Here is a 17,013-nt window from a genome sequence, read left to right on the forward strand (position 1 = left end):
CTTTTTTACTAGTATCTTAATAAATGATGGAATCTCAAAGAGCTGTTGTTGAGATGACCTCAAAGAGCGCAAAGTTGGATAGCACCTAAGAGTGGAGCGGAGAGCGGGGGAGAGACTGCCATTCAATAATTCAAAAAGCAGAGTTAAGATTTTAAACTAAATGCGATACCTAAGAGGTAGCCAGTGGAAGGACCTCAGTATAGGAGTGATCTTCCAGTAATAACCCTTGCTATAGAGATTTGTACAACTTGCAGTACTCTCAAAGAACCTTTTGAAACACCCATAAGAAGGATATTGCAATAATCCAGCAGAGAACACATTAGACAACTTTTCTAAAATTGGCCTCTGTAACAAAAGATCTGATGCATCTGATAATTTTCAGTTTACAAAAAACCTTTAAAATTAAATTTTGTACTTGCTTCTTCATTGATAAAGATGTATCTAATTGGACACCCTAGTTTCTCTCAATATCAGAATTTCCACAATATTAAAACTAAATACCATAGGATAATCTACATTAATGGTTCCCGACAGGAAATGTATTTCAGTTTTTGAGACATTCAATTTTAATTGGTTACCAACCATCCACTGATTAATTTTTGTAAGAAACAACCTCAGTTGATCAAATGTTTCTTCATAAGAGACTTCAACTGGTAGTAAGAATTGAATGTCATCAACATACAGCTTATATTACAAGGGGATACATTTAAATCTGGTGACTCTTTACTGATACAATTTATTTTTGTGTGCAAAATAAATGCGCTTCTAACGCAGACCTGCATGCACATGCTTCTGCTGTCTTCTCCCATGCTTGTGTGCCTTTTCTGCATGCAACTTTTTTTGCATGCAATTTGCATACTGTATTGGGTGCAATTTGTTTTACACATACATTAGGAAGCCCTGCGCTGAGCTTTTGTACACAGCTCTTAGTTCACAACTTTTTGCATCATAGGCCTTAGATTGTAAACTCTTTGGAGGCGGGAAATTATCTCACGCACCTGAATTTGTAACTTGCCTTCAGCTTGGAAAGTCATGTAATTAAATTCAAATACAACAGATCCCAATGGTAAGAGCAAAAGCACTAAGAAGTGGATTGAAAAGCGAGTGCCAAAGAAAACAACCATTTTGCTTCCTCCCTCTGTCTTTCCCCACTGGAAATTCTGGTTAACTAGAAGTTAGGATTTGCTGCAGCAAAAAGTGAATCTGAATATTAGCTTTCTGGCTTTTCTGAAAGGCTTAGGCTTGATTGATGTATGTTCTCTAGGAGCTGACTCTTGGATGATAGCGTTTGATTTCTTTTGACTTATAAGCAGGGATGTGATTATGTGCATGAAGCAATTAAGCTTTTGAACCTAATGGTAAAAAAAAAAAAGAAGTTTTCATGCAACTTGGAGGGATTTTTCTCGCACAGTGGTCTGCCAGCTCCATTGTTCCCAGCACCTGATCAGTCCTGGTTTTACCCCACTGCATGCAGGGAAGTAATAATAACAGGCCCATGCAGGTTATGCAGTAAGATACGGACTGGACTAACGTCTCGACTGAGCTCACTGTATCTGCACCCATGATTATGAAGCCCCTTTTTGGTAAAGCCTAGCATGAGCTGACAGACATTAGCATGTGCTAATTGCCACGTGGCCTATAGGTATAAAGTGGGTCATGCATGCTGTTAGTGCATGCTAAACTGTAGTAAAAGGCCCCTGTTTGCCTGGAGCATAAATATAATTTTCTATGTTCACCTCAAGTGACTGGCAACAATTGAATATATTTCTGTACTGTATATCTAAACTCCATGCATATTTATTTATTATTTTTCTCTCAGTACTTTATATCAACATTTTTTTTCAATAAACAGCCAATTTACAAAGACTCAAACATTGTTGGGGGGGGGGGGGGGTAGCACAATGTGTATAATTCACCTTCTCAAATGAATGACATACATAAATCTGAAGTCAGGTGAACAACATGTATTTTACACACCCAATTATGAGATGAAAACACAGTCCTATATTTATCACACGTTCTGGTGGTGAGTGGTAATGCTTATACAACCTGAGAGGTGAGATATCGGGTGTCACTTTAGAGAATTAAAGTGATATTGAGCGTCTCTTTGTTGAAGTATTTTTGCTGATGATGAATTCTGCAATCTCTAGCCACAAGAGACTGTAACTTTGGAGACTGCCTCTGTTTAAATGTCAGTCCTCCCCCCTTTCCTTTCGAAAGCTTGTTTTGATTCATGGTTTTTTGTTTGTTTGTTTTTTAATTGCGGTGCATGTGGCTGATTCCCAGCACATGAATGCGGCAGGGTTGGCCAACAGGGAACTGCAGTGATACCTCTTCAGGAGCCAGCTTTGTGGGTGCTGAACACCAGTGTGGCTCAAGCTCCTTGATTGGGAGGAGGAATTTGTAGTGTGTTGGAACCCAGAAACATGTTGTCATGTTGGTGTCTATGGTTTCACAACTATGTAAGGTAGTCAAATTCCTGCTTCACAGTGGAGGAGTGGCCTAGTGGTTAGGGTGGTGGACTTTGGTCCTGAGGAACTGAGGTCGATTCCCGGCACAGGCAGCTCCTTGTGACTCTGGGCAAGTCACTGAACCCTTCATTGCCCCATGTAAGCTGCATTGAGCCTGCCATGAGTGGGAAAGCGCGGGGTACAAATGTAACAAAAAAAAAATTACAACTTTTTTTTTTTTTGGTAAAGGTGGCTTTATGTGGTGAACAATTTGTTTGATTATTTAAAAAATCTTTAAAAATCTGCTGCAGTCTTTTTAAGTAAATTAGTACTCAATACTTTTGATAGTACTGAGAAATAAAATAGTTTTAATATTTCCCTGCCTGCAACTCTGAATAAACACATTTAGAAGTCATAAGTGAACAATGCTGGTAGGTGAGCAGGCAAACCTTTACCTCATATTCCTCTTCAATTACCTTCCAGGCTCCTAGCCCTTTCCCCACCCCTTAAGGCTCCTAGCCCTCCCCACCTTGAGGGTCTGATAATGAACTCAACCATCATGATCATCCAAATGCTACCCCCCACCCATATCTTTCTGGTAAAAATGCATAATGGGGCATTTGTATGTATGTAGATATAGATATATAGATATAGATCCCCAAACAAATACACCACACACACGTAAGTGTGTATGTTTTTTTTTGTGTGTGTATGTGTGTGTGCTTCTTGGTTTGTAATTTTTAGTTTGAATTGAAGTAAAGGTTCTATTATTTTGTTCAGGGGACTTTACCACTGTTTTTTTTTTTTTGGGGGGGGGGGGGGTAACTTTTTTTTTTTTTTTTTTAATTTCTGTTTTGAATTTGATCAAAAGTTGTATTGTTCATCTGCCTGCCCAGACAGAATCCCTCAGCTTTGCCTTACATCATTATTCCCTGTGATAGACCAGCCTCTGTGCTCTGTGTGGCAATTTCCAAAACTATTTACCCAGGTAACATTCGAAGCACTTAGCCTTCCAAAGTTCTGCTTTGAAAATATGCCTAACTATTTATTTTATTTTATTTATTTTGTTACATTTGTACCCTGCGCTTTCCCACTCATGGCAGGCTCAATGCAGCTTACCTATTGTATACAGGTACTTATTTGTACCTGGGGCAACAGAGGGTTAAGTGACTTGCCCAGAATCACAAGGAGCTGCCTGTGCCTGAAGTGGGAATCGAACTCAGTTCCCCAGGACCAAAGTCCACCACCCTAACCACTAGGCCACTCCTTTGGTTATGAGTGCAATTCTGTAACTGGGGTGTAAATCTATAAGACAGATGTGATGAGAGCCTTACAAATGAGTTAACGTACAAGAAAATGTAATGCATGCAAGAATGGAGTTCATGATAGCCAGACTTTATGCTATTTTCTGTTGTTTTCTAGTGGAAAAATGCATGAGCTCTATGCAAGCTGGCACTCAAATGGTCAAACTCCGAGGCAGCTCCAAGGGCCTTGTCCGCTTCTACTACCTGGATGAGCACAAGTCGTGCATTCGTTGGAGGCCATCCCGGAAGAACGAAAAGGCTAAAAGTGAGTACAGGCAAAAAGAAAAAAATACAACAGACTGGAGGGAAAGGGGAAGAGGGCTGGGGAGAAACCTCATTGTCCATGGAATAGGATGCATCTATCTCCAGAAACTCTGTATGTGTCTGTTCGTCTGTCTACACATGCAAGAAATGCAACTTATATAGTAACGTTGTGAACCATAACAGAGAGAGAGAGAGAGAGGTCTGATTCATTGTCCAGTTGCAATTCTTCTTGGGTTTGGATTTAGTTAGTTACTAACCCTACCACAAGATGGAGAACTAGTTCAGTGGTTAGCGAATCAAGTTGCCAATCTGGAAAGCCAGCGTTGAAATCCAGTTTCTCACACTGACATTCTTTGTGATTGTAAGTCACTTCACCTTCCATTACCTCAGGTACAACTAAATTATAAGCTAGTTTATGCGGGGAAGTAGCTCATGATATGAAAACACTGATTAGTTACTTTTGATTTATGTGTGAGTTTTTATATATTCTACTGGTATTATTGTTTACTTTCTATTGTATTTTATAGTTCTTTTCCTTTTCTATCTTCAATTTTAGTGTAAACCACTTTGATCTATATTGCAGTGCTTAGCGGTATATCAATAATAAATAACAAAACATAACATATTTATTTATTGGAATTTATTAACTGTCTTTATGAAGAGTTTCACCCAAGATGGTGTACAGCAGGTACAGTCTGTAACTTACGTTGAGTGTGGGTTTAGAAAAGGCTGGCATAAATCTAAAATCCAGGAATAGGGTAGCCATGTTTAAGAATCAAAGCTGACGGAGGTTTTTATTTGTTACATTTGTACCCCGCACTTCCCCACTTATAGCAGGTTCAATGCGGCTTACATAGTAGTAGGATTACAACGTATAGTGTAGAGAAAACAGGCTACGCTTATCACAGTAATGGGGATGTATAGATAGGTAATATTATAAGGGAGAGGGGGTAGAGAAGAAAAGAGGAGGTGCTAGCATTAGGCTAGATTAAGATAATCAGGGGATAGGGTCATGGTAAGCATAGGGAAAAGTTAGAGGAGGCGTGGTCTGAGTTATTGCCGTTGTCGGAGGATCAAATAATGAATAGGTGGTTCATAGAGTTAGGTCATGGCATCTGGATAAGCTTCCTTGAATAGATGGGTTTTCTGCGATTTTCTGAAGGGTAGGTAGTCTTTAATAGAACGAATGGATCTATATCTATATATCGCTATCTATCTTAGGGGTCCTTTTACTAAGGTGCACCGAAAAGTGGCCTGCGCTGCTGCAGTCGCATGCACTAGACGCGCCCAGGTCCTGGTGTACACTGTAGACTGACCCATTTATAAAGGTACTAGCTATTGAGGACAATTCAGGAACAGAAGATGTTGTCTAGCTCCAGAAGGCTTACAATAAAAAGTCTCTATTTATTAACCAATGGTAAAATAGTGCATTCCCATGGGATTCACTAACGTACTGTGCATTTGTTTTGCATTGCTGCAGTCAGGAACGTTACCCAGGATGTAACGTGCCTAGAGCATAGAGCTATCATTGTTTTTGCAAGACATAGTTGTAGCATCCTGTAAATTCATTTGCTGTAAGGCTGGGATGGGACACTAATTGCACTTTGTGGGGGGGGGGGGGGGGAGCACTGGCCTGACCTGACCTGATGGCATCGGAATCCACTGTCTGGAAAGACACATGATTTACAACATCATGTAAGGTTGGAAAGGTCTTAATTGCACCTGGTGAGGGTCTATAATCGCACTGGTGAGGGTATTTTCAGTCAGTTTACACTTGTGTGCAAATCCATTTTCACTACAGCTTGCTGACTACACTAGTGGTTGCTTTCCTTCATAAAAATTCCTAATTCTGTGTAGCAGCTTCCAACAGCACTGCACTTACATGACTTTTTAAAGAATTTAAATCAAGCTTTACACCCTGAGAAAGCACATTCTCTCCCTCGCACGGCCTCTGCTTCGCAGTCTGCAGCTATCTACCCATCAGGTACTAATTAGAGAGTTAATTAGAGAATTATCAGCCTGTGTTGGCACACTTTCCCCTTCACTTGCCTACCTACAAGCGCACTGAAGTTAATAACCATGAATGTCTATTTCAACTGGGCTGTTTCAGTGAAGGGATGGCACACCCTTTCAGATGCTTGCTGAAAGAAGAGGGGAGAGAGACTCAAATACAAAGCAGGTAGTTGACACTAGGAAAAATGGATAAACAACTTGCATGTATTTTTTATGAGGAGAGAATCCCTCAGAAACCTGTCGGACATTCAGGTTACTTCCTGTTCCGAGGCAGAGGGAGCATGGAACGAACGAAGGACAGGCGCGCGTGACACCCCTTCCAGCGGTGTGCACCCGGAGGGGGTTCTTTCGCAGGGGGGTGTCGTGCTGCATCTGGGGGGGGGGGCGCTGCGCATTGGTGATCCGCCCCAGGTGTTAGCCCCCCTAGGAACGCCACTGCGCATATGTAAATATTGATACTTCCTTATATAACTTTTCAACATGTGACGCTCCTGTTTCAAGGGACATAGGAACATAAACATGGCGGTGAGCCTTCTATGATGTAGGAACATGAGGTGCCCTTTGGAAAGAAGACTGAAAGAATGCTTTTATTTTGCATCTGTTTATGTGCGAATCAGTTTGAGGGTCTCCTTCAAGGACAGGCTAATTCATGCTTGGTTTGTAGATCTGATTTTGTTTTCCTGTTCATATCCCTAAGAAGATCAGGATTATAATCCGTGGGTCTAAACCAGGAAATGCTACCCATTCCACGCACAGGGCCCAAGAGACAGCCAGAGCTCCGGAGTCTCAATGCGTGGATGAGACGATGGTGCAGGGAGGAGGGTTTTTAGATTTGTTAGGAACTGGGCAACATTCTGGGGAAGAGGGAGCCTATATTGCGAAAGGATGGGCTCCACCTTAACCAGGGTGGGACCAGGCTGTTGGCATCGGCATTTAAAAAGGAGATAGAGCAGCTTTTAAACTAGAAACGAGGGGAAGGCCGACAGTCACTCAAAAATGCATGGTTCGGGATAAGGTATCTTTCAAAGATATCACAAAAACAGGGAAGATAGGGTATCCTGATAGTAAGGTTGCAAACCGTAGTAGATCAGGTGTCCTTAAATAAAAATAAAAATCAGACAAAAGATTGCAAATTAATATAAGTACTGAGCATGATGTAAATAGGAACAACAAACATAGTCTGAAATGTCTATATGTGAATGCCAGGAGCCTAAGAAATAAGATGGGAGAGTTAGAATATATTGCACTAAATGAAAACTTAGATATAATAGGCATCTCGGAGACCTGGTGGAAGGAGGATAACCAGTGGGACACTGTCATACTGGGGTACAAATTATATCGTAGTGATAGGGTGGATCGAATTGGTGGAGGGGTAACATTGTATATTAACGAGAGCCTTGAATCAAATAGATTGAAAATTCTGCAACAAAACATTTCTTGGAATCACTGTGGATTGAAATTCCATATGTGAAAAGGGGAAAAGGATAGTGATAGGAGTGTACTACCGTCCACCTGGCCAGGATGAGCAGACGGATGCAGAAATGTTAAAGAAAATTAGGGACGCAAACAAACTGGGCAACACAATAATAATGGGTGATTTCAATTACCCCGATATTGACTGGGTAAATGTAACATCGGGACACACTAGGGAGGTAAAATTCCTTGATGAAATCAAGGACAGCTTTATGGAGCAGCTGGTACAGGAGCCGACGAGAAAAGGAAAAATTCTAGACCTAGTCCTTAGTGGAGCGCATGATCTGGTGCAGGAGATAATGGTGCTGGGGCCGCCTGATAACAGTGATCATAATATGATCGGATTTGATATTAGCTTTGAAGTAAGTATACATAGGAAATCAAATGTGTTAGCGTTTAGCTTTAAAAAAGGAGACTATGATAAAATGAGAAGAACGGTGAAAAAAAAAACTTAGAGGAGCGACTGTGAGGGTCAAAAATTTACATCAGGCGTGGATGCTGTTCCAAAACACCATCCTGGAAGCCAAGGCCAAATATAATCGGCTTATTAAAACAGGAGGACGGAAGACCAAACGACAGCCGGCGTGGGTAAAAAGTGAGGTGAAGGAAGCTATTAGAGCTAAAAGAAAATCCTTCAGGAAATGGAAGAAGGAACCGACTGAAAATAATAAGAAACAGCATAAGGAATGTCAAGTCAAATGCAAAGCACTGATAAGGAAGACTAAGAGGGACTTCGAAAAAAGATTGCATTGGAGGCAAAAACATATAGTAAAAAATTTTTTTAGGTATATTAGAAGCAGGAAGCCAGCAAAGATTCGGTTGGACCGCTAGATGACTGAGGAGTAAAAGGGGTGATCAGGGAAGACAAAGCTGTAGCAGAGACATTAAATGAATTCTTTGCTTCGGTCTTCACCGAGGAACATTTGGGTGGGATACCGGTGCCAGAAATGGTATTTGAAGCTGATGCGTCGGTGAAACTTAATGAATTACTACTTCTACAAACTGAAGAGTAGCAAATCTCCTGGACCGGATGGCATTCATCCTAGAGTACTGACAAAGTACCTCATGAAAGACTCCAGAGGAAATTGGAGAGTCATGGGATAGGAGGTAGTGTTCTATTGTGGATTAAAAACTGGTTAAAAGATAGAAAACAGAGAGTAGTAGGGTTCAATGGTCAGTATTCTCAATGGAGAAGGGTAGTTAGTGGGGTTCCCCAGGGGTCTATGCTGGGGCCGCTGCTTTTTAACAAATTTATAAATGACTTAGAGATGGGAGTAACTGATGACACAAAGTTATTCAAAGTCATTAAATCGCGGGAGGATTGTGAAAAATTACAAGAGGACCTTATGAGACTGGGAGACTGGGCGTCTAAATGGCAGATGATGTTTAATATGAGCAAGTGCAAAGTGATGCATGTGAGAAAGAGGAACCCAAATTATAGCTACATTATGCAAGGTTCCACGTTAGGAGTCACAGACCAAGAAAGGAATCTAGATGTCGTTGTTGATGATACGTTGAAACGTTCTGCTCAGTGTGCTGCTGCAGCTAAGAAAGCAAGTAGAATGTTAAGTATTATTAGGAAAGGAATGGAAAACAAAAAATGAGTATGTTATAATGCCTTTGTATCGCTCCATGGTGCGACCGCACCTCGAATATTGTGTTCAATTCTGGTCGCCGCATCTCAAAAAAGATATAGTGGAATTAGAAAAGGTGCAGAGAAGGGCAATGAAAATGATAAAGGGGGTAGGATGACTTCCCTATGAGGAAAGGCTAAAGCAGCTAGGGCTCTTCAGCTTGGAGAAAAGGCGTCTGAGGGAAGATACGATAGAGGTCTATAAAATAATGAGTGGATTTGCACGGGTAGATTTGAAGCGTCTTTTTACGCTTTCCAAAAATACTAAGACTAGGGGGCAAGCGATGAAGCTACAATGTAGTAAATTGAAAACGAATCGGAGAAAATGTTTCTTCACTCAACGTGTAATTAAACTCTGGAATTCGTTGCCAGAGAATATGGTAAAGGAGGTTAGCTTAGCGGAGTTTAAAAAAGGTTTGGACGGCTTCTTAAAGGAAAAGTCCATAGACCATTATTAAATGGACTTGAGGAAAATCCACTATTTCTGGGATAAGCAGTATAAAATGTTTTGTACTTTTTTGGGATCGTGCCAGGTAGTTGTGACCTGGATTGGCCACTGTTGGAAACAGGGTGCTGGGTTTGATGGACCTTTGGTCTTTCCCAGTATGGCAATACTTATGTACTTATGTAGGACACAGTCAGCCTGTTTAGTTAAGCTGGTGTGAGAAGGCAACCTTAAACTACCTCCTGCACATCTTCTCTTGGTCTGTTGTGTAGACCAGGATTGGAACATTCAGTACACGTACATTCACCTAGGAGCCCGTGAAGGTTGCTGCAGGGATCTGAAAGACAGAGCATGATAAGGTGAATAAGGCCACTGGGGTGAAAACAGACAGGCATAAAGACTTCTTTTCAAAGCATACAGCCATTTATAAAGCTTCCTGCTCCTGACTGGAGAGCTGACATAAGAGAGATCAAATTTCTCCTTCACAAAAGTCACAATCTCAAATCTCTGTATTCGCATTCTTCAGTGTCAAGAGCAAGGCTGATCTTAAGATTGTCAATTCCTCCCCCCACCAATCGACCAGGTAGACTGTTCCAGACCTGGTTTTGCTGTGTTGCAAGGGTGGCATTGTTGTTCAAATTATTTGTGGGGGAAATGGGTGGAAAAACCAGAACTTCACCCATGCAGTGTGGCAAACCAGGACTGGATCAGCTTTTTCAACAGGCCTGGTGCAAGATGGTAATCCTAGATCACTGGTTCTCAACCCAGTCGTCAGGGCACACTCATCCAGTCAGGTTGTCAGGATATCCACCATGAATATGCGTGACAGAGATATTTGTATATGAAGTAAGTAGTGCATGCAAACTTATTTCATGTAGATTCATTGTGGATATCCAGAAAACTCAACTAGATAAGTATGCTCCGAGGGCTGGTTTGCGAATCATTGCCCTAGATGGCCATAGTTTTGACGTAAGAATGCAGATTGCTTCTTTAAGACAGTATGGGGTTCATTTTCAAAGCTCTTAGACTTACAAAGTTCCATAGGTTCGTTCCTATGTAGATTTGTAAGTCTAAGTGCTTTGAAAATACGCCTCACCTGTGTCTTTCGTAGAATGTTGACCTGCTACTGAACACAAGGGTGAAGGTGATAATGACTTCAGCCTCCTGAGAAGGGTAGTTGTAGGACACATTGTTACACTGCCTTGGATTAAGAAGACAGCATAAAAATTTCAATAAAGATACTTGAAATTGTTCCATGCTATTGAACTACTTAAAATAATTTTGTTATAATCAGGGGCGTAGCTAGACGTCATGGTGGGAGGGGGCCAGAGCCCAAGGTTGGGGGCACATTTTGAGTGCCGCCCCCTACCGCTAAGCCTCGCCCCCCTCACTGCCTCGCCTCGACCCCTCACAAACAAATACCTTTGCTGGCGGGGGTCCCCAAACCAGGGGCCCAGACAAAATTTGCAGGGGTCCAGGCCCCCGTGGCCCCTCCCCATAGCTACGCCCCTGGTTATAACATAAGAAATGACAGCAGGTAAAGACCTGCATAGTTCATCCAGTCTGACCAACAAGGCGGCCGGAGCCACACCTACCACCAGGGCCGCCGAGAGAGGGGGGGCAAGATTCCCTGGGACCAGCCTCCAAGGGGGGGCCCGGCATCAGCAAGGTTTCAAGGGAGCAGAAGTTTCTGCCTGCCTGCGTGCTTCCGGATCTGTCTCTCACTCTTGTGTGCCAGGACCCGGATGATTGCGTTAACGCGATAACCCGTATCCCGACACACAGGAGCAGGAGACCACAGACCAAGGGAGGAGTAGACACAGGAAGGTGCGGGGGCAGCGGCTTGAGTATGGGGGGGGGGGGGGGGGGGGCGGCATGCTGGTGGCCCAGGTGTGGGGGGGAGAGGGCTGTCCTGCCCTTGGCCCACCTGTGTCTCTCAACAGCCATGTCTATCACTCTGTTCTGGTGGCACGCCTTCGTGATTGAACACTGGCATTGCAACCAGGGCAGCTGGCAATTTGCCACCATGCCTGTCACATATAGGCAGTTTTATATCGTGCCCTAGTATTGCAAACACCATGCCAGTAGTCTGAGGAGTGGTTGTATTATTATACTCAGCATAGCCACATTCATTACTGATAATGTGTAAACCAACAATCTAACCATTTTGCCAAGTAACAAAGTGCATGAGCCATAACCATAACATTTTACTCTCAGATTCCACCCTTAAGATGTTTTCTTCCTCCCCCGTAGAGATACGCAGCACCTACACTCATAGTATATGATATACAATGTGCATACTTGATCCTGACTTGTCTTTGCCATTTTTGGAACATTTTTGCAAATCTTTTGATTGTATCTCTTCAGTCGGGCTTTGAAAACAATGAATTCCACAGCAGCTTTCATTAATTCTAGAATGAAGCACCTCATGTTTTGTGGTTACCCGACTGTGGTAAATTATCAGCTGAGTGGGCTACTTGATTTTAAAATAGCTTTTTAATGGCCAGCAGGGTGATTTCAGTATCAGGACTGCCATGATTCCGAAAGCATTCAGAATGCTAAAAGCTTTTAGCAAGAAAAACAGCTTCTTGCCTGGTACACACTGAAATATGAGGGGTCCTTTTACGGTAGTGTAGGTGCAGGTTTTGGGCGTGCGCCGATCCATTTTTTAGCACGCCTGTAACAACGGCCTCTCTTTTGTTTGCCGAAAATGGATGTGCAGCAAAATCAAAATTGCCGCGTGTCTATTTTGGGTCTGAGACCTTACCGCCAGCCATTGACCTAGCGGTAAAGAATTTGGGCGGTAATGACCTATGCGCATCAAATGCCACTTGGCGTGCGTCTGTTACATGCGCCAGAAAATGAAAAATATTTTTCAGACGTGCGCAGCGGATACGCGCCAAAATTGAAATTACCGTAAGGGCCACACAGTAACTGTGCGGTAACTCCAATTTGGCAAACATTCGGCATGCGTAGGCGCCTATGCAGCTTAGTAAAACGGACCCTGAATTTCTGACTCTCCTTGTGAGAAAAGTAAACTGAAATTTGAAGTTTTTTTGGGGGGGTGTTTTTATAATCTTGCCCAGTTCTCTCATTAACCTGGTATGTTTCTGCTTGGCTCTCTCTTCAGTTTCCATTGACTCCCTCCAGGAGGTGTGCGAGGGGAAACAATCGGAGATCTTCCAGCGCTATGGTGATGGGAGCTTTGACCCCAACTGCTGCTTCACGATTTACTACGGGGACCACATGGAGTCCCTGGACCTGGTGTCATCCAACGGGGAAGAGGCACGCACATGGATCACTGGGCTGAAATATCTGATGGCAGGAATCAGTGACGAGGACAGCCTATCCAAACGGCAGAGGACTAGAGACCAATATCCTTTCCTGCAGTTCTAGCAATTCTTATCTGATGGTGAGAAGAAAGCAGTTGACTGCTGATACCATGATGAACATAAGCTGCTTGTGTCCATCCATGTGGGAGCTCTGTGACCTCTTGGCCTTTGTGCTTCATAGGCCTAGAGAATTCTATAAAATTGATGGTTTAATTCAGTCTATCAGTCTATGTTCTCTCTGCATTGGCATTATTCGTGTATAAGGGTCTATGGAGATGTACTGTGTTATCTGATGTGCAGGAAGTGGTTGCATTTTATGACTTGGCCGTTTGGGGGAGAGGGAGGACGGGAGTGGTGAGAAGGGCTGAGGTTTAAGCTCCCAGGTACATAATGCGTAGTGGTATCTTAGCTGCCAAACCAAATGTCAAAATGCTGGCAAGGAGAGTAGAGGAGCATTTCTGTTTGTTCAGCTTTTAGTCAATGGCAAACAAGTGCTCTAAAATAGAAATGTGAACGCATGCAGTATTTTTTGTAAGACAGTGCAACAATGTGAAAGGAAAATTATAGAAATATTCAAAACATAATTAAGAGGAAGAAACCAAAAGGTCTTGATTGCATAAGTCTTCACACTCGTTGTCATAGCTCCGTTTCTAAAAATTGCCTCAACAAGGCCCATAATAAGTTATTAAGTAGAGCCCTCCTGTGTTCAAGAATAGTAGTTGAGCTGATTTGAATACTCCTGGGGTGAATAATCAAGCTGTTTCTGTTGTATGAATTTAATTTTGAGGCAAAGGTCTACACATGCTGACCATGGAGCTGCTTGAAAGACTTCCAGTCTGAAGTTATTAAAAAGACACAGATCGGAAGAAGGCTCTAAGAACGTTTCATTGTGTTTGAATATTCCTTGGGACATTGTCAGGTCCATCAACGTAAAGAGGAAATTAAAAATACAATTGCTGAGGAAGGTCACTGTGAGATCTAAGACTGCTAAATAACAAGGATACACAACCGTAATCTTCAAGGGCTGCAACCCAGTCAGGTATTCCGGATTTAATAGGATTTCCACAATGAATATGCAGATCTAGTTGCCTGCATTGCCTCCATCGAAATGGATCTCATGCAAATTCATTATGGAAATCCCGAGAACCTGACTGAGAGTCGGAGCCCTTGACAATTCAGGTTGTGCACCCTTGTTTTAAAAGAATTGCAGAGATTTTTGGCTGAGACCGTGGAAAATGTTAAACATAGAAATACTAGCCTTTGAGCCCGTAAAAACGGGCTATTATAGGAAGGGGGGGGGTTGAAGGGCCCGCCCCCGCCGCCGAGTTTGCCGCTGCCCCCCCCCCCCCGAGCCGTCACCACCCACCTTCCACCCGGCCGGGCCCTCGCTCCGCTATTGAAACAGCGAGGGTCCGGGAACGCAGCACTGAGCTCTGCTGAGCTGCCGACGTCGGCCTTCCTTCTTCTTCTCTGCCTGTCCCGCCCTCGTGTGACGTAACGTCGTCGAGGGCGGGACGGAGGCAGAGAAGAAGAAGGAAGGGCGATGTCGGCAGCTCAGCAGAGCTCAGTGCTGCGTTCCCGGACCCTCGCTGTTTCAATAGTGGAGCGAGGGCCCGACTGGGTAGAAGGTGGGTGGCGGCGGCGACTCGGGTGGGGGAGCGTTAGACGGCGGTGTCCCTCCATCAGAAATGCGCAGTACAGAGACCCTCTGTGTTCCGCCCCCTGTCATCACGTATTGACGCGGGGGCGGGGCAGAGAAGGTCTCTACTGCGCATTTGCGAGTGAGTACGGTCACTCGCCGTTTATATGTTTGATGACTGCATATAAAGGTAAAACGGCCCATCCAGTCTGCCCGTTCGCAGCATCTACTATTTCCTCCTCTCCCTAAGAGATTCCCCGTGCCTGTCCCACACTTTTCTTGAACATGACCAATGTGGGATGGTGGCAAGAAGGAAGCCATTGCTGAAGAAAAGTCATATGATACACCGCAAAGTGTTTACAAATAAAACCACTACACATGCAGGAAAACATTTTGTAGTTCCATGAGACTAAAGAGGAACTTCTCGACTTTGATGCTAATCAATATGCAAGATGTTAAACAAGCACAGTTCATCATCCCTACAGTAAAGCATGGCGCTATGGTAGCTTTATATTGTTGAAATCAGTGACATAGCCATGGGGGGGACCAGGGTCTAGGTCTCCACACTTTGGGCTTAGGGCCCCCCAAAACTGCAGTACCCTGAATGGCTGATGAGGTTGCCCAAGTCCCACCAGCCAAAGAGCTCTGTGGTCCGAACCTCCCCTGGTGCGAGGAAGTCGGTGGTATGCTGAGCATGCGTAAGGAGCACCAACGTCAGCATGAACTGAGCATGCTCTTATAGAAAAGCTCTTGGCGTGCATTTTGTCAGTGCCTATTTTTGAGTACTATTTATAGAATTCCCCCCTTATTTGTCAAAAAAACAATTTATTTTCAAATGCAGTGGTTTGCAACCTGGTTGTCTGGTTCTGGTTTTCATAATAGTCCCAAGGAATTTGCATGAAGCATGTTCGAATGTCCTACCTCCATTGTATGAAACCATTCCACTGCATCGTAATTTTATGCAGGAATTTATTGTGTAAGCTTCTAAGGGGCGGGTTAAGAGCTAATGCACGCATTAATAACTTACGCGGTATTTTTTTACTGTTGGTGAATGGTATGTCATGCATTAAGGGCCATTTTTTGGAAGGGTGTGGAACTGGGCTTTGAGACTGTTTGGCAATTAACACGCTACATGTACCGTGTGCTAATGCACAGCACAGGACCGCTTTCCGCCTCCAAAATAGGAGGTGCTAGGGGCCAGCTTCTACCTATGGCGCCTAAACAAATCTGCACGGTAAACATTTCCTCCTAAGCGTATTCTATATTTGATGCCTAGATTTAGGTGCAGTATATAGAATACGCTTAGTTGATATCCCAGTGCTTTAAAACTATGTGTGTCCATTTATACCAATGAAAACCTGGCATAAATCCCCTGCATGTAGATTCACGTGCACTGGGCCATATTCTATAATACGCATAAAGTTTGGAACACCCACGAATGCCCATTTCCCTACCCATAGCCATGTTCGATTTGAACTGTTCGGTTTAGAATTTAGACGCAGTTCATTACAGAATCTGCTTAGCGAGTTATGCACGTAAATTCTAATTATTGACAATTAGTGCCCATTTTTGCTTAAGTGCTGTTAAAACATGCTGATTGGCTTGTTAAGCCGATTAAGTTATGCTCATTGTTATACAATACGCCTGGATTTTGGTGCAGATCTCGATGCACACTATATAGAATCCAGCAAAAAGTGCTTCTGCATTAATTACTACCTTGGTGCCACACATTAATGGGCATTTTAATGCAGGATCAACAAACGAGATGCTGGGCACACCCATGAATAGCTTCTGCTTTAGATTTGCTTTAAATGCATGTCAATTTTATGTGTTAAAGTGCGTTAATAGCAAAATCTAACACACTTTAGTAAAAGGGTCATCAAAGTTTATGTAATGCCAATCCTCTTTTTTTTTTTTTTTTAAATGGAGATTTTTTGCAGTTTACAGTTGTTATATTTTTGCCTCATTCCTTATGTTTGGTCTGCATTTGGCTCTGCAGTTTTCTTACCAGAATCTTATAAGCAATCCCTTCACCTCTCTGTTCCTTAACTCCTATTAAATGTGGTTGAAGCAGACATTTGACGAAGCAGACAAGAATGGTGATGGCAGCTTAAGTATTAATGAGGTTCTGCAGCTCATGCACAAGCTGAACGTCAACCTTCCCCGGCAAAAAGTCAAACAAATGTTTAAGGTAAGATGTGTTGGCTGGGAAACAAGATCTGGGAAAGGGCAGCTTCACAGAAGGAAGAATGATTGACTTGGGCCTGTCGGTAAGTACTTTTACACCGGATCATCTGAAATGTTCCTTATCAACACCCACGGTTGTCACTTGTTTTTCATAAATCAGACTGTGAAAATGTGCTTTGCTCTTTGAAAAGTGTTTTAGTGGAAAATTGTATGTTGCTGATAAGAAACACTTTTCAGAATACAGGAGGAGACAGGGTGTTCATTTTTTTAGTT

The 17,013-nt window shown here is 43.0% G+C and overlaps 1 protein-coding gene across 1 annotated transcript in view; it reads left to right on the forward strand.

Annotated features, from left to right (window-relative positions):
* The window catches only part of PLCH2 (phospholipase C eta 2), a 727,403-nt gene that overhangs the window by 509,588 nt on the left and 200,802 nt on the right, over positions 1-17,013 (forward strand). The window contains exons 3-5 of the mRNA XM_030185738.1: positions 3,873-4,019; positions 12,713-12,956; positions 16,615-16,744. Coding sequence (XP_030041598.1) covers positions 3,873-4,019; positions 12,713-12,956; positions 16,615-16,744 — 521 coding nt within the window. The remainder of the gene's footprint in view (positions 1-3,872; positions 4,020-12,712; positions 12,957-16,614; positions 16,745-17,013) is intronic.

Source organism: Microcaecilia unicolor, chromosome 13 (genome assembly GCF_901765095.1).
Source record: "Microcaecilia unicolor chromosome 13, aMicUni1.1, whole genome shotgun sequence".
Classification (NCBI taxonomy): Eukaryota; Metazoa; Chordata; class Amphibia; order Gymnophiona; family Siphonopidae; genus Microcaecilia; species Microcaecilia unicolor.